The sequence below is a fragment of the Myotis nattereri genome (genome assembly GCF_964212035.1).
Source record: "Myotis nattereri genome assembly, chromosome: 19".
Taxonomy (NCBI): domain Eukaryota; kingdom Metazoa; phylum Chordata; class Mammalia; order Chiroptera; family Vespertilionidae; genus Myotis; species Myotis nattereri.
This window is the reverse complement of record NC_138095.1, coordinates 13174426-13198223: the sequence shown is the minus strand read 5'-3', so window position 1 is coordinate 13198223 and position 23798 is coordinate 13174426. Positions and strand designations below refer to the sequence as shown.

The window sequence follows — 23798 nt, the reverse complement described above, 5'->3', positions numbered from 1 at the left end:
TGTTACTTCTTATGTTCTGAGCCAACTATTGTCAAGAGGCAACTGCAATGGATGGGTACCTTCAGAGCCACAGTTTTCACTTGATTAGGAAGAGATGATTGTTGTCTTCTTTCAGGATAACTACAGACAGGCAGCCACGGTGTACTTTTTCCCAAATGATCATTAATTTTTTCACACAGGAGCACTATCAAGATTCTTTAATAATACGGTGTTACCTGCCTGATAGAATACTGATTTAAAGAAAATTTTATTTATTTATTTATTTCTGATTTAAGGAAAAATTTAAATGATACAGAACTGCTCATTAGGTTGCTGCTACATCTCTAGGTCTGCTGTGTTCATTCTGAGCTGAGGCCCATCTTCACCAGTGTCTAGAAGGGAGAGCAGACTGAACTGCAAAAAGGTTCCAGCATTCTAGTTTGCTATAGCGATTTGTACCAGTTGGCTTGTATGAACAGGCCTCTTTCAGCTAACAGGGAAGCTTTAGCATCAAACTGGTAAATGGCCCAGCCGGGGTGGCTCAGTGGTTGAGCATCGACCTATGAACCAAGAGGTCACTGGTTCCATTCTCGGTTAGGGCATATGCCCAGGTTGCGGCTCGATCCCCAGTAGGGGGCGTGCAGGAGGCAGCCAATCAATGATGTTTCTCTCTCACTGATCTCTCTAGCCCTCGCCCATCCTCTCTCTGAAAATCAATAAAACATATTAAAAAACAAAACCTGGTAAATGATTAATGGTAAAAGTAGTTAATGGTTCTCCCTAGTCACTAAAACATTAGACATCAAATGTATTAAGCAATTTCCAGACTCTCCATTTTTTTTGCTTGAGAGCATCATGGGCACACAGACTGTAGAACCAGTATTAGCAGCACCATCTTTCTCTTGCAGCCTGGTGAGTCCAGGCTGTGGCAGGGAGGACTAGGCTTCAGAGAGAATTTAAAGATTCATTAATGAATTAGATGATTCTATGAACAACCTCCCTTTTTAAAGAAACTTAAGTCTTATACCTTAAAGGGGTTTATTCACTGAACCACAGGACAGAAAACTGGCCAAGAACCCCCCTCCCCATATGCTTCTGTCATTGGCAAATAAGGTGGGAAGGTGGGCAAAGGTTTCCCCAAACCACCCTCCATATTGTTGCTGTTGGGGACAATGTAACCCAAGAAGCTGCCCACACAGCTTGGCACACCACGACTGCTGATTTTTTTGGTGTTGTTTGCTATATGGCTAAAAGATACCACTGCCAACCAAGACAATACAGGCCTCCATTTCAGGTTTGTATTTTCATTTCCTCAGTTACAGTAGCTTCAGTTTGGAAGCTGAGAGGCACGTGTCATTCCTTGTGATATCACAAAAATCCAATGTGCTACTTAAAAGCCTGTTCAGAACACACAAGTCTAATTAAGTCTTCCAAAACCAAACCAAAAGAAAAAAAGAGAAGAGCCAGATATGGGGAGTTTAGGACAGAATTTCCTCTTCTTTAAGGTTCACTTGCTCTGCTCTTTAAAGAAAAAACAAACTAGAACTGAGTCGCTGCTTTGTGGAACAGTAATGTGCAATGTCTTGCCATGGCCTCAAGCTTTCTCTGATGAACATGACAGAATCAGTCACAAGTACAACAGGGCAGTGATGAGAAGGACCCTTCCCTCGTCAACTTCTTTCCATTTGTGTGCTTCCACCAGTATTTCCAGTTTATGATCCAAAAGAACTCTAAAATCCGCTACTCTTTGACAATACAACTATGATACAAATGCCGAGGCAGCCACTGTGTGCATTCCAAACATGTATGAGACCGCCAGTCTGCAGAAAGCTGGACTTCGGCAATGCAGTGTAACTTGCCTATGAAAGAGAATGCTTTCCCTCAAAGGAGACTATGACGGACAGAATAACTAAGCAGTAGAAAACAGGGCCAACGGCAATCACTCATTTTCATCTGGGTTTTGAGGGTCAAAGATTTTGACGTGCGTAAAAGGAAAAAGCCCTTTGCGCCCATTCACTTCACCTTCCCACTGGCCATTTATGTTCATCCTTGTGACTTTCACAATATCACCAACCTGTAAGAATGGAGAAAGAAGACAAATCAGCATGTTCTCTGCAAACAAAGAAAAGAGAAAGTTAACATTAAATCACCCACACTGTCCTATCCAAAGGAAACTATACATTTTTTTTAGGACTCAACTTACATGATCAGCCATTTTAAGCAAGCACGAACTTAAAGAAATAACTCCCTTGATGGGGATGGGGGTGGGAGGGAGGGTTGGAAACACCAGTTGCATAGGAGACTAAGTATCTCCACACAAGCCATTGAGAAGCAGACAATTTAACATTTTGTCAATGTCTACCAAGTTTGGAAACTTGGTAATTTTGCCCTGATGTGACTATATCCTATATAATAAAAGGCTAATATGCAAATTGCCGGCCAACCACCCCTGGCCCTCCCCCCCCCCGCCCTGATCAGGGTGGGCTGGCTGGACCCCACCAGTGCATGAATTCGTGCACCGGGCCTCTAGTATCAATATAAAAAGGGATCATGCTGCAAAGGGCTGAGGGAAAGGCCCAAACAGGATGGAAAAGGAAATGAGCCAGAGTATGCAGCATAGGCCTGGGTTTCTAATTCAATGGGCACTATATGTCAGGTGTGTGGCCACATTTTCAGAGATTTCTACCTGCAGGGCTCCTTTAGACATGTCCCCTTGACCTCCTGTCAACATACACCTCCTATAAGGTAGGCCTGGATAAAAGATCCAGAGACTGGAACCCTCCTCAAGGTCACAGGCTGGTCTACCATGAAGCAGGGGTACAATGCCAGGCAGTACTCAGTGCTGGCCACTTGTGTCCTTGTCACCTTCTACAGTGCAAAGGCAGCAGGACCCACCAGCACTTAGGACCACCCTGCCTCCCCTCCAGGGCTTTTCTCACCAAGACACCATCTGCCCTTAATGTCTTATCTTTCCCCTGGGAATGCAGACTGGCTGCCATGAGTTTTCTGCCTTCCCATCCTTCATTGTTTGATTTCATCATTCTACTTGTTCACTGGGATTATGGGCCCAGCCATATAGAACGACTCATAATTCCCCAAACCTTCTGAGAAATAAGACTGCAGTCATTACATTTCCATGGAAAAAAAACAAACTATTACCAAATGGAACGTCTCATCTTATGGAAACTGGCTTATTTTGAGTACCTACCAAAATGACAACGGAAAAAAGAACTTTACCCTGAAGCTCCCTGGTTAGAACACTATAAATTCAATTCAATTTTTTTTTAAGTTTTCTGTCTGAATTCTGACTCAAACTCCTTTATTTAGAGAACCACCAATTCAACAATTGCAGGATGGCTTGTAAAGAGTTATTCTGATAATTAATAATTAGGTATTAACACTGAAAAGTTCTAAGACAAAAACAAAATGTACTTTAGTATTCAGATTTTTATGTATATGAGAAAAACAAGATGTAAAAGCCAAATAACTGCATGTATATAAATTAAGTTATTATAGTCAATGTCACAGGCTCAACTGAACCACCTAAGTTGGTTGAATAATTAAAATTTGGCAGTTAGCAACTGAGCGTTCTATTTTTTCAGACATCTATTAAAAACTAAATTGTAAAATACTTCAGTGGAGAATATTACAACTGAAAAGGCTTGTTTTCTCTGGCTTTGCCCTAAAATAAAATAAAAATTTGGAGGTGAGAGTAGATGTATTTAATATAAGAATTAAGCTTTAAAATATCTGGGACATACTAAAGACTTCTGAAATACAGATTATTTTAAGATTAGTGTTTGGAGTCCACGTATTGCTCACCCTCTCCAAGTCACAATTTTTTATTTACAGATAGTAGAAAGAGAAATGTCTTTCTTACTCAAAACTACTAAGATAATCACACAAATGTTTTTGTAATTGTGAAAAAATTTCTATTCTTTGAAGCAGACCAAGGACTTAGAGAATACTTCTGTAGGCAGGAGCTACTGGGATGCCACAAATCATACGCCCTACAGCTGGACCACACTCTTGATTTCCTTAATCTCTGCACTACATCTCCCCAAAGCCTTGGCCTCCTTAAGCCTTTCAGTGCAGGAACTTGCTGTATTGTTGTTTGGAATACAATGAGGCCAACCGTGAATCGAACCCAGGACTCTTCAGTCTGCAGGTTGACACTCTATCCACTGGGCCAAACCGGTTAGGGCTACCAATTAATTTATACATATTATTAATAATTATACTTCCAGAAAACACAATATAATTAATGTATTAAAATAAACATACAAAAAGGCAAGGACAAATAAGTGGGTGTTGTTGGTATATACCTGTAGAGAGGGTTTAGTGAGAGGGGAGAGGGATCAGGCAAACACCCAGGTGAACTCTGCTGTACTGAGGGACTATGGCAAGAGGGCACCTGGGCAGGCAGGCACTCAGAGCCATTCCTCAGATCTGACTCTGACAAGATAGTAAACAAAAGGCTACGGCAAGAATGAGCTGAGACTAAAAAGAAACAAAGCTACAGCTAGTGCTGATAGGTTTGTCAGCAGATGACAGAATGGCTTCTCCCTGTGACTGAAGTTTTTGTTTGCCCCACTAATTTGATGTCCCTCAAAAAGTATTTTGTCTTTTTAAAAAATTATCTTTATTGTTGAAAGTATTACGGATGTCCACTCCCTCTCTCTCCCCATTGAACCCCCTCCTCCCTACTCCCGTCCCCTCCACAGGCCTTTATCCCATTATTGTCTGTGTCTATGGGTTATGACATATGCATATAAGTTCTTTGATGGACCTCTTCCCTCCTGCCCCCTTCCCTTTGAGGATCCTCAGTATGTTCCATGTTTCCATGTCTCTGGCAGTCAGTTTATTTTGTTCATAGATTTCATATATAAGTAAGATCATGTGACACATGTCTTTTACTATTTGGCTTATTTCACTTAGCATTAATACTCTCCAGGTCTCTCCATGCTGTCTCAAGGTTAAGAGATGCCTCTCTTTTACAGTTGCATTGTATTCCACTGTGTAAATATACCAGTTTTTTTAAATCTACTCATCTACTGATGGGCAGTAAGTATCTTGAGAATGTTGGTGAGGCCACACAAAGAACTCTTGAGCATCATAAAAAGAATATTCACCAAAGATGAAAGGATGTCCTTATACTGATAAGAACAGATATCTAGCCCTGGCCGGTTTGGCTCAGTGGATAGAGTGCTGGCCTGCGGACTCAAGGGTCCCAGGTTCAATTCCGGTCAAGGGCACGTACCTTGGTTGCGGGCACATCCCCAGTAGGGGGTGTGCAGGAGGCAGCTGATCGATGTTTCTCTCTTATCGATGTTTCTAGCTCTCTATCCCTCTCCCTTCCTCTCTGTGAAAAATCAATAAAATATATTAAAAAAAAAAAAAAAAAAAGAACAGATATCTAAGTATTGACCAAACACAATGGCAAGCAGGAATAAGAGTCCAAAAGTGGTCTCTTTATATATAAAAGGCTAAGCACCCTAACTGGTTTAGCTCAGTGGATAGAATGTTGGCTTGCAGACTGAAGAGTGCCAGGTTTGATTCCGGTCAAGGGCACATGCTGGGCTGTGGGCTCAATCCCAGTAGGGGGAGTGCAGGAGGCAGGTGATCCATGATTCTCTCTCATCATTGATGTTCCTATCTCTCTCTTCCCCTCCCTTCCTCTGAAATCAATAAAAAATATATAAATTAAAAAAGAAAAAAAGTAAAAAGGCTAAGTGACCATCCGACCGATAGTATGATGCGCACTGACCACCAGGAGGCAGACGCTCAACACAGGAGCCGCCGAGCTGCAGTGACTTGCATTGGTGGTTCTGACACACCCTGGAACCAGAGAGGAGAGAGCCCGATTCCGAGGTGCATCACCTGAGAACCACCTTCTTGCAGTCTGGGACCCCTCGGGGGATATCACAGAGACAGTTTTGACCTGATCCCCGCACAGGCCAGGCCGAGGGATCCCACCTACTGCAGGGACCTCGCTCAATCCGCAGATGCCCTTTGAGCCCAGGTGCCACCGGGGAAGGACCTCAGGAGGTTGGCTCCAGGGCCTGTCCAGCCCATCTCCCCCAGTTCCGCCGGACACCTTCTAATTAATTTCCTCTCAATGTGCACGAATCCATGCACTGGGACACTAGAATTACATTTATAGGACAGTGGCAAACCTATGAAGAGTCAAGTCTCTTGGTTTTTGTTAAAACAGGGACGATGCAAATTCTACAATACTTAAGAGGTGAGCTTGAAATAAAACCTGGACAAAATTCTGGATGCAATTAGCAAAATATAGTTTACAAAGATCAGAATGGGAAATGGGGCATTTAGAAGGCTGCATGGACTCAGCCAAGAACAAGTCCCGCCAGACCATAACCTCATTGTCTTTTTTTTTAGATGAGACATAGGTCAGGAGAGGCTGACGAGGAGGATTTAGTACAATGATTTGGATCGTGCTTTTATGAATTTTGCAGTTAATATGAACCTGGGGAAGGGGGGATCAATATGCTAGGAAACACAATCAGGATTTTAAAATATTCAAAAGTGAACAGATGATCTAAGACCAAATAGAAAAAAACAAAAAACCCTGGAGGGACAGCCATAGAGCAACACACTTAAGTCCAAATGGGTTAGGCACGTGGTTGGCAAACTGTGGCTCGTGAGCCACATGCGGCTCTTTGGCTCCTTGAGTGTGGCTCTTCCTAAGCCTTAGGAGTACTCTAATTAAGTTAGTAACAATGTACCTACCCATATAGTTTAAGTTTAAAAAATTTGGCTCTCAAAAGAAATTTCAATCATTGTACTGCTGATATTTGGCTCTGTTGACTAATGAGTTTGCTGACCACTGGGTTAGGCAAATACAGTAAGAAGAATTGTAGTGGTGTGTTTCTCCCTGATGGGAGAGAAAGAACATGAGGAATTTCTTAACTACTTAAGTCACCCAATATGGTAGGAAACACATCGTGAGATTGTCTCAGAAGTCCACAAGAACAGAGACCTTTTGCTTTGTTCACTGCTCTACTCCAACTCCTGTAACAATGTCTGCCACATAATACGCCCTAGCTGGCTGACATGGCCGGGCTAGGTTCAAATCTCAAAGATTCAAACCTTTGCTGAAGGAGCGAATGTTCAGGATGTTTCCGAGTTGAGATAGGAGAGCCAATGGATCTCAATGGAGTAGAAAGCTAAAAAAATCACTAGGAAGATCGTTAGCCTAAATATTATTACAACTTTAATAAGAAAAAAAATTATTACAACTTGCCTTCTTCTTTTAATTAATTTTAAAATATGGTTTTATTGATTTTTAGAGAGAGAGAGAGAGAGAAACATCAGTGAGAGAAAAACATCATTGATTAACTGCCTCCTGCATGCACCCCTACTAAGGACTGAGCCCTGACCTGGAATCGAACTGGTGCTGAGCTGCACTATCTGGGCTGCTTCTTTATTTTTTAATCCTCACCGGAGGACATGCTTAGAGAGTGAAAGAGAGAGAGGGAGAGGAAGATGGAGAGAGGTTAAGCTCCTTGGTAGCAGGACCCTGCAAGATACCCCTCACAGGCTGTCTGCATGAATGGATAATTAATGAACAAACTAGCATCAACTCTTGAGTCAAGGTGCCTTTTAGGCTCAAAGAATTTAAGTAACCTGTCCAAGATCACACCAGGGAAAACCAGGACTTGAATGAAGACCCAAGATCTTTCCTAACCATCTTGCTTCTCTACTGTGTCACAGAATATAATTTTGACTATAGGTATTTCATGACAATAGCACCCTTTTTCCAAACATTATCTTCTGGCCAATGATCTACTTTTGGAAAAGGCTACACTGCTTCCCTCAATCTGAGAATGTTCTTGTATGGTGTAACTTGTATCCCAGGAGCCTTTCCAGTCCTACTATATCAAGGGCATGGGAGAGCTGTTTTCAAGGAGTAGGGACACCCACTATGATCCACCTTACAAAGGTATCAACTGTTCCCTTTCAAATCAAGTCCCAAAGATCAACATGCTTCTTAAAAAGAGGTGAACATGCCTTAGCTGTTTTTGCTCAGTGGATAGAGCATCGGCCTGAGACTGAAGGGTCCCGGGCTCCATCCCCAGTAGGGGGAGTGCAGGAGGCAGCTGATCAACGCTTCTCTCTCATCATTATGTTTCTATCTCTCCCTTTCCCTTTCCTCTCTGAAATCAATTAAAAAGTGAACGAGAGGGGAAAATGGCTAAACACAGATCTGTTTTAAAAAATCTCCTACTTGCAAGAAATGTTCTTTTGAAAATCGAGTTTATGAAAAATACAGGCAGTCCTTGGGTTATGTCAGACTTGACGTATGTCGTTGCCATCTCCCATTTACAGTATTCATATAAAATTGCGTTACATTGAGCCATAGGAATGGATCTCCGATGTAACCCGAGGACCTACTGTACTTGTGAAATAATTCAAGAAATAAAGTTCACTTAAGCCATCATTGTTCTCTGTAATATTATCAAGGGGAATATGAAGCTTCAATTACTAGTACATTTTGTTCTATTTGTCTCACTTTTTTCATTTGAATTTTAATACTTTTTCTGGTAACCTAATTGCAACAGTTCCAAGAGAATTGTTTTTAACAAGACCAGATAGGCACCACTATGTTTTATAAGATAACACAATTCATAGAAATATTCACATACAAAAAAATATTCACTTATGCTATTATAAGTCTAATTTAAATATACAGAATGAGAAATACCATTAAGTAGAATTTGGCAAAGGTATATTTCTTGAGTCCCACTTACACTCTCCATAAAGTATCAAAATGAGACTCTGACAAGGCTCACATGGCTGGGCTAGTGTCATGAGAAGGCTCAGGTATGGAGACCTCTCTGGGTCTGAGAGACTAAGAGAGCTAAGTAATGGCCAAGTATATGTGTTATCTTAAAATATACATCATTAACCAGACAGGCTTTCTTCTCCTCTTGATCTCTTTAAGGTCCTTACCTATGTATCCACTGACCAAATCTAAGTGATCCCCTCTATAGTACCTGATTTTCCTCTCTACAATCCCCTGGGCACACACTCCAAAGAATGGACCGAATACAGGTTTCTAAAACATGTATCTTAGAGCCAGAGGCCAGCAGGCAGGTGTCCTAAATGGAGAGACTTTAAACACTAGCTCAGGTAAGAACCCAATTCCCAACTTCCTTTATGGGTCTTAGAATTCTGACTGCGGTCTTTTTTTTTTAATGTATTTTTATTGATTTCAGAGAGGAAGGAAGAGGGAAATAGAGATAGAAACATCAATGATGAGAGGGAATCACCGATCGGCTGTCTCCTGCATGAAGTAATGCATGAAGTAATGGAGCCTGTTGCTTCAACCCACTGGGGACTGATCCCGCAACACAGGCATGTGCCCTTGGCTGGAGTCGAACTCGGGATGCTTCAGTCCACAGGCCAACGCTCTATTCACTGAGCCAAACCAGCTAGGGCTCTGACTGCAGTCTTATCCCCAAGGTTCTCACCCGAATGTGCCAAGTTACACCAACTCTCTGAATCCTAGCTCTCTACTACTCCTAGGATGAAATGACAGATGTGAAAATAGCTCAGAAGGCAGAAACCACCATGCAAACTAGAAGGTATTTTTTAAAAATATATTTTTATTTACTTCAGAGAGGAAGGGAGAGGGAGAGAATCACTGATTGGCTGCTTCCTGCATGCCCCACTCTGGGGACCGAGCCCACAACCCAGGCATGTGCCCAGACTAGGAACTGTGACCTCCTAGTTCATAGGTCGACACTCAACCACTGAGCCATGCTGGGTGCAAACTAGAAGGTATTAAGAGCCCAGTACACAAGTTATTTTAGGGTGTTGAGGAGTACACTAGGCCAGACAAGTGTACCTAGGACAAACAGGGCAGAGCTGTGTGAGATGAGAAAACCAGAAGGTCTACTCAAAGAGAACTCTTATCTGTGGAGGTGGCTTCTTCTGCCACAAGCCTCACTTTTTCCTCATAGCCAAGACGATAGGGAAAAGTAACCATGGACTTTGAAACAAACCTTCAGGTGTAGTTTACTGAGATATGACTCCTGATCTAGAAAATACTGAGAATAACCAGTGAAAAATATACACAAAACAAATTATAGCTAACTTTTATCTGTGGGTACAATGTTTTATGGGTTAAGTTTTGCTTTTTTTTGAAGCAACAGGCTCCATTACTTCATCCTTCTGCCGTGCACCTAGGCCAGTGGTCGCAGTTTGCTGACCACTGATCTAGGCTATCTCCCTGCTTTGATCCTGAGGTAAATACACAGAGGACAATCACTAATTCAATCTGTTTCTCTAACACATATGCAATTTGATATTAAAGAATATTCAGCCCCACCAGTGTGGCTCAGTGGGTGAGCACCGACCTATGAACCAGGAGGTCATGGTTCGATTCCTGGTCAGGGCACATGCCCAGGTTGTGCGCTCAGTCCCCAGTGTGGGGCATGGAGGAGGCAGTCGATCTCTCATCACTGATGTTTCTATCTCTCTCTCCCTCTCCTTCCTCTCTAAAATCAATAAAAATGTATTTTAAAATGTTTAAGTTCTATTTCATGCTATTATTATTTACAAAATCTCTCATAAGTTAAGATCTGAGACATTTACTAGAGGCCCAGTGCACAAAATTTGTGTTTGGGGGTTGGGGGGTGTATGTGTGTGTTCCTCAGCCCAGCCTGCACCCTCTCCAATCTGGGACATCCCTTTCACAATCAAGGACTGCTGGCTCCCAACCGCTTGCCTGCCTGTCTGATTGCCCCTAACCGCTTCTGCCTGCCAGCCTGATCACCCCCTAACCACTCTCCTGCCAGCCAGATTGATGCCTAACTGCTCCCCTGCTGGCTGGTTGCCCCTAACTGCCCTCCCCTGCTGGCCTAGTCACTCCCAACTGCCCTTTCCTGCAGGCCTGGACCCCCCTAACTGCCCCCCCTGCAGGCCTGGTTGCCCCTAACTGCCCTCCCCTGCAGGCCTGGTCCCTCCCAACTGCCCTCTCCTGCTGGTCTGATCGCCAACACTGCCCTCCCCCGCTGGCCATCTTGTGTGTTGGAGTGAGGGTCAATTTGCATATTACCTCTTTATTATATGGGATTGACTGGGTAGCTCAGTTGGTTAAAGCAGCGGTTGCCAACCTTTTGGATCTCATGGACCACCAGTGGTCCGCAGACCACCAGTTGGTGACTGCTGCTCCAAAGGTTTCCTTAAACCAGCGGTTGCCAACCTTTCAGACCTCACAGACCACCAGTGGTCTGAGGACCACCAGTTTGTGACCGCTGGGTTAGAGTACCATCCCACTATGCCAAGGCTGCAAGTTCAATCCCCAGCCAAGGCACATATAAGAATCAACCAATGAATGCCTAAATATATGGAACAACAAATCTCTCTCTCCTTTCTCCTCTCTAAAACCATTAACTAAATGAAAACATTAAAAAAAAAATTCCTCTGCCTTACCAAAGAGAAATTCTAAGACATTTATTCATATTTCTCTTCAACTCAACTAACCACATTAGAAATATGAAAATGTATAAGTGGCTATGTGTCTATCTACCAATGTCATCTCTAGGTCATGGGTCTTTCTTAATTATCATCTTTCCTTATTGGAAAGAAAACTGACTACTGTGAAACGAAATCTATGAGTCTTTGGGAACAGAAAATAGAGCAAACAGGTTGAGATCTTGGAAGAAATAAGGCATAGAAAGGACAAAAGAATCATGTGGACTATACTCACAGTGGATCTTCTAAGATCATCCAGTTCTCTTATTCTCGTAAATATAACTTTGCAGAAACAAAATTAAAATGAAAGATAAAAACCGAATGTCAAAAGAACTCCAAAAACAACCTTAATAGATTTTACCTCTAATGCCAAGGCAGTCTTGTCATAAGCACAGGGAACTCTTTTCTGGACTGCTTTTGCAAAGACAGGTCCATTCTGTGTGGACGGCAATGGGTTGATTGCTGCCCCAGGAGTACTGGAAACTGCAGGTAGAGGAGTTGTGGTCTGAGGTTGAGCATATGCATGAGCAGGTTCTGGGATCCCATAACTGTTGGAATTCCTATTTCCATGCTTTCCATGTGGTGAGGATCTCACAAGCTTTTCAACATAAGGGACGGGAATCATCCCAATCCGGCCGTCCTTGTTCCGGGCACTCCACCACTGTTCTTCAGGCTTCTCTATTATCACCAGGATCTCACCTTTTTTAAAGGGCAGGTCTTCAGCATCATTCCCAAGAAAATCATAGAGAGTCCGTACATATTCCAGATTTTCTTCTGCTGTAGGCAGGTTGGGTGCTGATACAGATCCCATTTGTGGGCTTGGATACCTTGAGAAAGAAAATTACTTTAAGAGAAAAATCTTACTCTATACCAGTGTTTGCCAAACTTCTAAATAAACCATTCTCTATAATAAATTATCTCCCTCTTTAAATTAATTCCATCTCTGTAGTTAAGATGATTCTGTTGCACTGATTTACTATCATTTGTATTGCAGCGTAAGTCAATATCCTAAATATGCCTTTTTAAATTACATGCCAAATGCATACACACACATACACACCCCATATTTGTTTTACAGGAACCTTTTGTTTACACACAGTACCTGGCCTGAATTTATTAAAAACCTAGAATAAGTTCAGCAGCTGTCTTCCTCAGGACCTTGTCACAACCACCACATACTCTCCCTCACGGTCTTAATCTTTGGCATGTATCCAGCACACTTCTATGGACACCCACAGAGAAGATGACACAGACCTCTGTCTCTGTGTCCCTCAAAATATAAAATGCACTACATTCCAAACTTACAAAGCCCTCACAGTACCCTTGTATAGGAATCATCACCTGAACATCCAAATGAAAGCATGTGAAAGTTTTCACTGCAAAACTCACAGGCAAGCCTTAGCTGGTTTGGCTCAGTGGATAGAGCGCCGGCCTGCGGATTGAAGGGTCCCCGGTTCAATTCCAGTCCAAGGGCACATGCCCAGATTGTGGGCTCGATCCCCAGTAGGAAGCATGCAGGAGGCAGTTGATCAATGATTCTCTCTCATCACTGATGTTTCTCTCTCTCTCTCTCTCTCTCTCTCTCTCTCTCTCTCTCTCTCCCTCCCTCCCTCCCTCTCCCTTCCTCTCTGAAATCAATAAAAATATATTTAAAAAAACAAACATAAAACTCATGGGCAAGAGCCATCAGCTAAGCATCAGTCAGCCCCTTTGTTGTGCTCACAGATTCAATGTGTATTAGCCTAGTGTAGTGGTTGGCAAACTGCGGCTCGCGAGCCACATGCGGCTCTTTGGCCCCTTGAGTGTGGCTCTTCCACAAAATACCGACTTCTGCGCATGGGCCACGAAGTTTCAATCGCACTGTACGTGCACGCCCGCATGTGGTATTTCGTGGAAGAGCCACACTCAAGGGGCTAAAGAGCCGCAGTTTGCCGACCACTGGCCTAGTACATTGTTTTTTTTTTTTTATTATTAGTTAAGGTATTACAAATGTGTCCTCATCCCCCCCCATTAACCCCCAACATTAACCCCCACACACTAGTACATTGTTTAATAATGTACTCCCAGAGACAATTACACAAGCACAGTCCCCTGCTCTCCAACATTCCATTTGTAATGCTCCTTCTGCGAAAGAAGTACAGAGGTCTCCCCCACAGGTTCAAGAACCTGAGTGTTCTGAAATGTTGTGAACACACCAAGTTTTATTTTTTTAATTTATTTTTATTCTTAAATCATTTATTTCAGTCATAGTAAGAGGCAAAGAAAAATTAAACAGGCAGCATACTTGATTACTCATTATATCCTAGAAATGACTGAAGTTATTACATTCTTTTGTTTCATACCAAGTTTTAGAAGAAACTTTTACCATTACCCTGTCCCCATAACTTTTTTGAAGCATACAATCTACGCCAGAGTAACAAATCCTGGACTTCATACAAAGGGTCTGCCCATCTTTAGGAGATGACTTTGCCTGCAGAACCATTCACCAGAGCCAGGTTCTAGAATAGCCCTGAGGGAGATTGCTAGGATACTTCCACTAAGGTTTCCCATTAGCCCATGGCCATTCTCTTTCTTTATTCCCCCATTAGTGATCTAAGAAGTTATTTCATAACAACATGATCTATGTCGAAACATTCTTTTGATTTGATTTATAAAAACTATCACCATATTACAACATTCAGCAAAAGTAGAAAAACAAAAGATTAAAATCCCATAGTTCCTGCTCTAATGGAGCTACAATTCCTCCTTTCTTCTCCCCTCCCACTTAAAAAAAAAAAAAAATCCTGTGAATGTCTGTGGCAGTTTTTCTGCCTAATACCACACCACAGGTGTTTCCCCACATCACTGGTCTTTTTCAGGGCAGGATAACATTTCATCCTGGGAGCCTGCTGCAATGAAGCATCCCTGTTTTACTGGATACTTAGGTTTTCTTTCTCTCTATTTAATCATCCACATCACAAATTCTTTTGACCTTATTTTCCCTATGCTGGATTTTTTTGTAAAGCCTTGATTCCCAGATTAAAGAACAGGAACATTTTCATGGCCCTTGGTAGGGTACATACTTGCTACATGAAGATTTTCCAAAAGCAGTCTTCATGATTTGGTAAAGCTTGTATCTTTTTAATGTGAATTACTAGCTTCACAGTCATCAGAATACCATGGTGATTAGGAGCTTGATTTAAAACATCAAAGGCCTTATTACTTACTAAGGGGCAAATTGCTTACTATCAACAGTACATCTAAAAAGAGATAGCAGGACCCTGGCTGGTGTTGCTCAGTTGTTAAGAGCATTGGCCTATGCTCCGAAGGGTTACGGGTTTGATTCCTGGTCAGGATGCTTACGGAGGCAACGGATTGATGTTTCTCTCTCACATCAATGTCTGTCTCTCTTCCTCTCCCAAATCAGTAAAATATATATATATTTTTAAAAGAAACAGTTTAAAAAAGCACATCCTCTTTGAAGTCTTCCCTAACACCGTAGTTGATCATACTTGCTTTTAAGCTCCCATGGTATTATATTTTAATTTGTCCAAAGGCTAGAATCATGGTTTATTTGCATTATATGCTTTCAATCTAGTATTGGGCTTTGGGATAGAGTAGGCCTATATATGTTGAAATTCCTAATAAAATTAAAATGCCAAAGACACGGGGAAGCATTTCCCATTCCAGTTTCTAACCGTTTTTTCCTTCTGAAAACACAAAGGCTTTGCCATTCCAACTCCCTAAACCTGGTTTAATTCAGTTAGCAAAGAAAATCCTGGATTTGCCTTCCAAGACTCTTCACCTCAGCACTGATCCACTCATACTCTTAGCCATCATTCCAGACTAGCTGCTACATGCCTGGGCCCCAAATTACTTATGAGGATCTTAGCTCAGACTCTAGGACAGTGATGGCGAACCTTTTGAGCTCAGTGTGCCAGCATTTTGAAAAACCCTAACTTAACTCTGGTGCCGTGTCACATACAGAAATTTTTTGATATTTGCAACCATAGTAAAACAAAGACTTATATTTTTGATATTTATTTTATATATTTAAATGCCATTTAACAAAGAAAAATCAACCAAAAAAAATGAGTTCGCGTGTCACCTCTGACACGCGTGTCACCTCTGACACGCGTGTCAGGTTCACCATCTCTGCTCTAGGATAATCTGAACTACCACTAATAAGCACTGCCTCGTTTTACTTATCAGAAAGAACTAAAATATTTTAGCCTCAAGAAACCTTAGAAATAATCTAGTCCAACTATTAAGATCAAAGGAAAATTCTTTCTTAGATAAAAAAAATTCTCTAAATTTGAGTCTCAAACAAGAGATATGTCACAAATCAAATGGCTACCAGTATTTTACATGCTACGGGAACTAAACGGGCAAGCTTCCATTCCATTCCGTGCATGATATTGTTCTTATATCTCATCTTAATTGAATTTAGATGATTTAAACTCCCGGTAAGAAGAAACTCAAAGGTTTATTCACAGTGTTGAATTCTATGCTAATCAAAATTACTGGTAATCCTTCTTCCCTATGAATGATAAAAGTCCAGATTTGAGTTCCCTTAAATATTTAGAACAGGGGGTGTGGAAGGAGGTCTGGCCCTGCTGCCTGTGGTATCCTCTGGTCCATGCAGGCCTTGCTTTCTGCTTCACAGGTGTGAGGGTCCTCCTCGGGGACTCAGATTAGGCTGAGCATCCTTTTCCAGTTCTCCCACAGCTACTTTACCGTATTAGGTAGCATGGAAATAGCCTTTATTATCAGTAAGCTCCATTTGTTGCTTCTTGTATGTGCTCTGATGGGGGACTGAACCCACAACCTTGGCCTATTGGGATGATGCTCTAACTAACTGAGCTACCCAGCGAGGACAGGACTATTGATTTATCGTTAGTTCCATATTACCAGGTACATACAATCTGCAAAGTCTGTTGAGTAAAAAATAAGATTTTCTCTAAGGGTCAACTTGCCTCAGTTTTAAAATGTTTACTTCTCATGATTTTTCTCCTAGCCTTCATACATAAACTAAAACTGGAAAAGCAAGTTATACAAAAAACACCTTCGAGTTTCTAAACCATGGGAAAATATAGTTCATCATATTTAAAAAATCCACTCAGACACTTTCTGAAACATTCTGTTGTTAAACTTGAAATAGCTTCTATTATATATATCACACTAGTGCTTACCTGACTACTAACTATAGCAATACACAGAATGTTAAAATTGTTTGTATTCAAATAAAATGCAAGTGATTTGTAATACAACCAGGGGAGCAACGGGCAGTGGCAGCTCGTCTTGGGCTAACCCCCTGAACCTGTCTTTTCTCTGACTTTCCAGTGAGCCACAGCATCTCTGCCCAGATTCTCTCTTATTGCTTGTTCTATCCTAAGGCCTTCCTTGTTTCACTGTCCCCAGCTTTGATAAATGTATTCCCAAAAAATGAATCAACAAAAAACAACAGACATGACACCTTTTGGGGGTTAAGTTTACCACAAATACAAAAAGCTTATTAATTATAGTAATAAGATAAACACAAATATACCAAATCATAGTTTCTTCCTTTCTCTTCCTATCATTTCCCCCTCCCCCGCAATCAGGATCAATCTTATCTCCAAAACAGGCATTTTCACCAAGCTGTCTATTGAAGTCTACATATGTCATCAGTCACCATCATTTTGCACCTTGTACTGTCCCCAGTTTCAAACTCCTCCCATGGCACCCACTGAACTTATTATTTATTTATTTATTTATTGTTGACAGTATTACAGATGTCTTCCATTTTCTCCCCTTTTGCCCCCCGCTTGCTCCACTCCAGGCCTTCCCCACGCTATTTTCTGTGTCCAAGGGCTATGCATATAAGTTTTTTTGTTAATCTCTTCCTGTTCCCTCCTATCTCATCCCACCCCCACTGAGATCTGTTATTCTGTTCCATGCATCTATACCTATGGATCTATTTTGTTCATCAGTATATTTTGTTCATTAGATTCCACGTATAAGCGAGACCATGTGATAATTGTCTTTCTCTAACTGGCTTATTTTTCGCCTAGCATAATAGTCTCCTGGTCCATCCATGCTATCTCAAAGAGTAAGAAAGAGCTCCTTTTTTACAGTCGCATAGTATTCCATTGTGTAAATGTACTACAGTTTTTTATCCATTCATCTACTGATGGGCACTTGAGCTGTTTCCAGATCTTACCTATTATAAATAATGCTGCTATAAACATAGAGGGCACCCACTGCACTTTAAATAAAATCCAATTTCCTTATCTTGACCACTGTATCTCCAAACTCTTTACCTCTTCCTTTACTAATAAGAACCACACTCCAGCTCTAGCCAGTTTGGCTCAGTGTATAGAGCAGTGATGGCGAACCTATGACACGCGTGTCAGAGGTGACACGCAAACTCATTTTTTGGTTGATTTTTCTTTGTTAAATGGCATTTATGTATCTAAAATAAATATAAATCTTTGTTTTACTATGGTTGCAAATATCAAAAAATTTCTACATGTGACATGGCACCAGAGTTAGGGTTTTTCAAAATGCTGACACGCTGAGCTCAAAAGGTTTGCCATCACTGGTATAGAACGTCAGCCTGCCAACTCAAGGGTCCCAGGTTCGATTCCGGTCAAGGGAACAAGACGGACTGTGGGCTTGGTCCCTGGTAGGGGGCGTGCAGGAGGCGGCCAATCAATAATTCCCTTTTATCATTGATGTTTCTCTCTCTTCCTCTCCCTTCCTCTCTGAAATCAATAAAAATATATTAAAAACAACAACAACCACACTCCAGCCCTGACTGAATGGTTCAGCTGATTAGAGCATAGTTCAGATATGTCAAGATTGTGAGTTTGGTCTCCCATCAGGGTACATACAAGAAGCAATCAATGAATGCATAAATAAGTGGAACAACACATAGATGTTTCTCTCTCCCCTCCTTCCTCTCTCTAAAAAACAAAACCAAGGCAACCAACAAACAAACACAAACAAAATCAAATAACCACACTCCCAAAATACTGGTTGTCTTTCTCACCTCAGGATTTTGTTGTTGTTGTTAATTTTCACTGAGGATATTTTTTCCATTGATTTTTAGAGAGAGTAGAAGGGAGGGAGGGATCAGAGAGAGGAGGACGGGAGAAGAGATGTGAAAGAGACACACTGATTGGTTGCCTCCCCACAAATCCCCATTTGGGGCTGGGGATCAAACCTGCAACCTCAGTAAGTGCCCTTGACCAGGAATAGAACCCATGACCCTTCAGTGCTCTGGCCGATGCTCTAACCACTTAGCAACACTGGCCAGGCTCACTTCAGGACTTTGTGCAAGCTCTACCCTATGTTTGGATGGTAATTCCCCTCCCTAGCTTAGGCCTTTCCAAGGTTTGCTCTTCTTTTCTACCCATAGGTAGTTTAGTTCTTTCTCTGACCATCGTACCTCAGGGAAGTTCCTTCCATTATATTACCTTGGCCTATGTTTAAGTCCTTGGCAGCACTTATTAATCTTACATTTTATTTATCTTTTAACTTTTTATTGACTTTAGGGGGGAGAGAAACATTGATCTGTTGTTCCACTTATTTATTTATGTATTCATATTGGCTGATTCTTGTATATGCTCTGACCGGGGATTGAACTCCTAACCTTGGTATATAGAGATGATGCTCTAGCTGAGCTACCCGGCCAGGCCCTTTTTTATTTTTTAGCCTGCCTCCAAATTCCACAATGGAGAAAGTATGTATGTCATCCATCTTTCCCAGTACCTATCACTGGGATAAAATTATCTTGTAAATATATGAATAAAAATATAAAATTAAAAGTTAAGGAACAGCCCTGTGGCTCAATTGATTGGAACGCAGTCCTGTATATGAAAAGGCTGCGGTCGGGGCACATACCTAGGTTGCCACTTTGTTCAATCCCTGGTCCAGGTATGTACAGAAGGCAACTAACTGATGTTCTCTCTCACATCTATGTTTCTCTTTCTTTCTTTCCCTTTCTCTCCCCCCCGACCCCCCAAATCAATAAGCATATTCTCGGGTGAGGAATAATTTAAAAAAATGTTAAGGAGTATTCTAATTTTAAAAATCGACTAGAACAAAATAAGCACCAATTCTTAAATTCTGAGGAAGTCATACAGTTATGACCTTCTGCTAAGCAATAAACAAAAAATAAATTATTAGTCAAGGGGCATGAAATTCTGGCTTTAAGAGCTCAGTTTTTGCCCTAGCCTATTTGGCTCAGTGGATAGAGCATCGGGCCTGCGGACTGAAGGGTCCCAGGTTCGATTCCAGTTAAGGGCATATGCCCGGGTTGCGGTTGCGGGCTCGATCCCCAGTAGGGGCTGTGTAGGATGCAGCCAATCAATGATTCTCATCATTGATGTTTCTCTCTCTCTCTCCCTTTCTGATATCAATAAAAATTTATTTAAAAAAAGAGTTCAGTTTTGATGCCTAAAAAGGTAAACCACTTAATTTATCCTGTTCAGGCCAAGAAGAAGCATTACACTGATTTTTCCATCAGGCCAAGGTTGTACTAGCTAGCCTCTAGTTTTTTACAAAGGCTAATGTTAACAACATCAAACCTAATCCATAAATTTCAGGGTTGGGAGAGGCAATCCAAAGACTCAGTGTAACAAAGTATACACGTCAGGATCTAATTCAACCAGCACTGAAAGGCCTATGAGAGATATCAGGGAAATTAAAAAGCTAAATTACAACTACATGCCTGGGATGGAGGGCATAGGGAAGGAGAAACAATTAAAGCTGAATTTGAGGGGGAGGGTCAGGGAAAGGCTCTATTATTTGTGAGAAGCCTGGAACAACAGGTAGGCTTTCAATAGGTGAGGAGTGGGTGGAGTTAGGCAGCCAACCAAGAGCCAACAGCCTAAACAAAGGTTCCCAGGGAATGAGTGAGAGGACTAACAGGGCTGCATCAAGCTAGGAAAGGCAGTAAGCAAAGATATCAAAGATAGATTTGGGAAAAGAAACAAAAAAAAGATAGATTTGGTATTTGGGAAGTCATGTAAGAAAAATTTGGAGTAGTTTTTTGTGGGTAGCAGGAAGCCACTGCAGCATGCATATTCCTTTTTCTTCCTCTAGAAGGGGATCAAGCCATTTATTTACTCACACTTTTTGGAACAGCTGTTTTATATAGTACCTGTCACCTCAAAGTAAGCACAATGCCTTGCACATAGAGTGGCTTAAAAAATGCCTGAAATTAATGATATAATTCACCTTCCCAAGTTAGGGAAGTCATTTCCTAAAACGTTACAAAATCTTATTACAGTGGGTTCTAAGACTCTCTCCAACTCCTTATATTGTAATTATACTGTGCTCAGAGTTGAGTCGTTACTAGCATCTTCAGGGACCTGGTTTCACCAATCAGAATCTTTTGTGACTAGGTATTTGTTATACAGTATTTGATTTATAACCGTTTTCTCCCATTTTTTAAAGTCTATTTACGGGACTCTTTCCCGCTCCCCACATGGAAGTCTGTACTTGTTCTTCAATAAATTTCCACCTTTGCTATTAAAAAAAAAAAAAAAAGTCTATTTATAAAGTTCAGTAGTTAATCTTATAGCCATTATACTGCCACGGCTTTGTTTCCTCTCTCTATTCCATAGAAGCAACACAGGTGAAGCATCCAGTGACTGCTCCTTAATAGCTTGTAATGTTTAAAGCTCATAGCAATATCTTATCAGCAAATCTATAAAATCGAAAACATTTCATCCCCCCAAAACCTACGTATATTAGCACCCTGTCCTTTAAAAATAGATGTTTAAGAAACAAATTGGGCAGTGCAATATCTCTTATTTTCACCTCAAATTTGGAATAATTTAAATAGAAAAAACCTCTGATAAAATACTAAGGCAAATTAAAGCAAATAATCAAATAAAAGAATGAATCACCCTGCAGGTGTGGCTCAGTGGCTGAGCATCGACCTATGAACCAGGTCATGGTTGCATTCCTGGTCAGGGCACATGCTGGGGTTTCCAGCTCAATCCCCAGGAAGGGGCGTGCAGGAGGCAGCAGATCAGTGATTCTCATAATTGATGTTTCTCTCTCTCTCCCTCCCCCTCTGAAACCAATAAAAATATACATATTTTATTTATTTTTTAAATATATCTTTATTGATTTCAGAGAGGAAAGGAGAGGGATAGAGAGTTAGAAACATCGATGATGAGAGAGAAACATTGATCAGCTGCCTCCTGCACACCTCCTCCTGGGGATGTGCCCACAACCACGGTACATGCCCTTGACTGGAATCGAACCTGGGACCCTCCAGTACGCAGGCTGACACTCTATCCACTGAGCCAAACTGGTCAGGGCAAAAATATACATATTTTAAAAAGAATGTATTTTACGTGGAAAAGGCAATGCTTGATGCTCAGTGTCACTTAGGGTTCTTAACTCTTAAAAACAGGTATTAAGTCATTAGCCTTGATATAAAAAATACATTCAAAAATCAAGTAGGATATAAAGAAAATGTCAATCGAAAATTTCCCTTACAGAAGTAAGTAAACATTCTAGTCTTACTTTGCCTTGTAATTTAACCAAATGAAGTTAACCTATTAACGGTCCAGCTTTAAGAAAAACTATAAAATAAAATAAAAATTTAAAAGTTCTCACTGAAACCAATGTGCCCTCTTTTCAAGTTTTTGCATTTAATGTATGCTATAATAGGTGTCTGGCTATTTCAAACTTGGCACCAAGCTATTAATATACAATTCTGATATTTCAGTTAAAGGGTTTTGTTTCTAAATGCTAAAGGATTTTAATTTGTCAAAGGCTGCCGGACAGAAGTTCTTAACTTGGCTTTCAGAAATCTGCAGGGAATCCAAGAACCTTGAATGGTGTGCAAACGTGTTTGTACATGCATTTTTTGGGGAGAGAGAGGATGCCACGGCTATCTTCAGATTCTCAAAGAAGTCTATGGTCCAAAAAAAGGTAAAAACAAAAACAAAACAACAACAAAAAAACCAAACCCAAACTCCCAAACAACAAAACCCTGCTTTCATATGATAACCAAATAGGGAACGTGACGAATGGCAATAAAAAAAAAAACCCCAATACGTACATTTTAATTTTTAACTATGCAACCGCCATTAACATGTTTAAGACGCATTCCCCCTCAGCCAAAGTGACCCAGATCCTGACACTAGCCTTCCATTCGGAATGCCTTCTGGACAATAATTTGCTTCAGAAGAGGGGGGAAATGAGTTCATTCATAAACACACACACACACACACACACACACGCTTTTGGATCGACCCCATGCACCAACCCGGCCACTGTCGACACTCCTGGGGGGTCGGGTGGGTTGCACGCCCGGGGAGCGCGGGCGCTCGCGTACCTGGGCGCAGGCTCGATGAGGGTGGTGGTGTCCAGGTAGTGAATCTTGTAGAACTCCAGCAGGGCCGGCAAGTGGTCAAACTCCTGGTCCCCGATCTTAAAACGGCGGTTGGGCAGTGAGTTGATGATGTAGTGGGAGACTCGCGAGTTCTCGGACACCGACAGCACATAGTCCCCGGGGCAGGTGGAGGAGTCGCGGACGAGGAACACGCCGTGGCGCTGGCCCTGGAGCCGGTTCTGCGCCTCCTGGCGAGACACCGGCCCCATGTACCAGGAGGAGCGGTCTGAGGAGTCGAACCTGGCGGAGGACATGGTGTCGGGCCGAGGCTCTGGGCCGGGTCGGGGCGGCGGCTGCTCTCGCCTGCTCTGGACGCCTTCGCCCGGCAGACGGCTTCGGGCACGAAGAAGGGCCTCTCGGCACACCTCGAGGCGCGCTTAGAGGACCGAGCCAGCACCTTCCTCTCGGCTCCGGGCCCGCAGCATCCTCCGCCTTCGCCCGCTTGCTCCGGGGCCTCCTCACGGAAGGAGCCGGCTTGGGAATGCGGACCAGAGCCCGAGGTCGGGGCGGGCGAAGCCGAGCCGCAGCGGAGGCCGCCCCGGGGTTCTCGGGCTGCCTCACGTCCTGGGGTGCCTCCCTCCACTCACTCCTGGCCTGAAACGCGCCGGCTCCGCACCCCCAAGGCTTTACACCGACCCCAGCGGCCACACCAAGCACCGAACTCCAAGAAGCGTCGCGCCTCCAGGGTGGTTTTGCCTCGCCGGTTCCCAAGAGCCACAGCAACAAAATGGCGGACGCGGGAGAAGCTGCCAGCCACCTCCCCCTCCGCTCAGCGCGCTCGGTCTGCGCACGCGCGGCCTCCGCTCCCAGCTGCCGCCGGAGCCCTCCCCGTGACGTATCGCGGTTCAGCCAATCAGGAGCGTGATCGTGACGGTTGGGGCGTGCGCCGCTCGCTCAGGCTCCCGCGTTCCGGGAGGAGGCGGAGGCGTTGGCGGCG

At 42.5% G+C, this 23798-nt stretch overlaps 1 protein-coding gene across 1 annotated transcript; it reads right to left on the bottom strand.

Moving 5' to 3' along the window:
- Window positions 1-267: 267 nt before the first annotated feature.
- On the bottom strand, window positions 268-23587 carry CRKL (CRK like proto-oncogene, adaptor protein). The gene is made up of 3 exons (XM_081113586.1): window positions 22805-23587; window positions 11843-12308; window positions 268-2053 (listed from the first exon to the last, which is right to left on the bottom strand). The coding sequence occupies exons 1-3, from the start codon at window positions 23113-23115 to the stop codon at window positions 1919-1921; spliced, it is 912 nt and encodes a 303-aa protein (XP_080969712.1). The 5' UTR covers window positions 23116-23587; the 3' UTR covers window positions 268-1918.
- Between the last annotated feature and the right edge of the window lie 211 nt (window positions 23588-23798).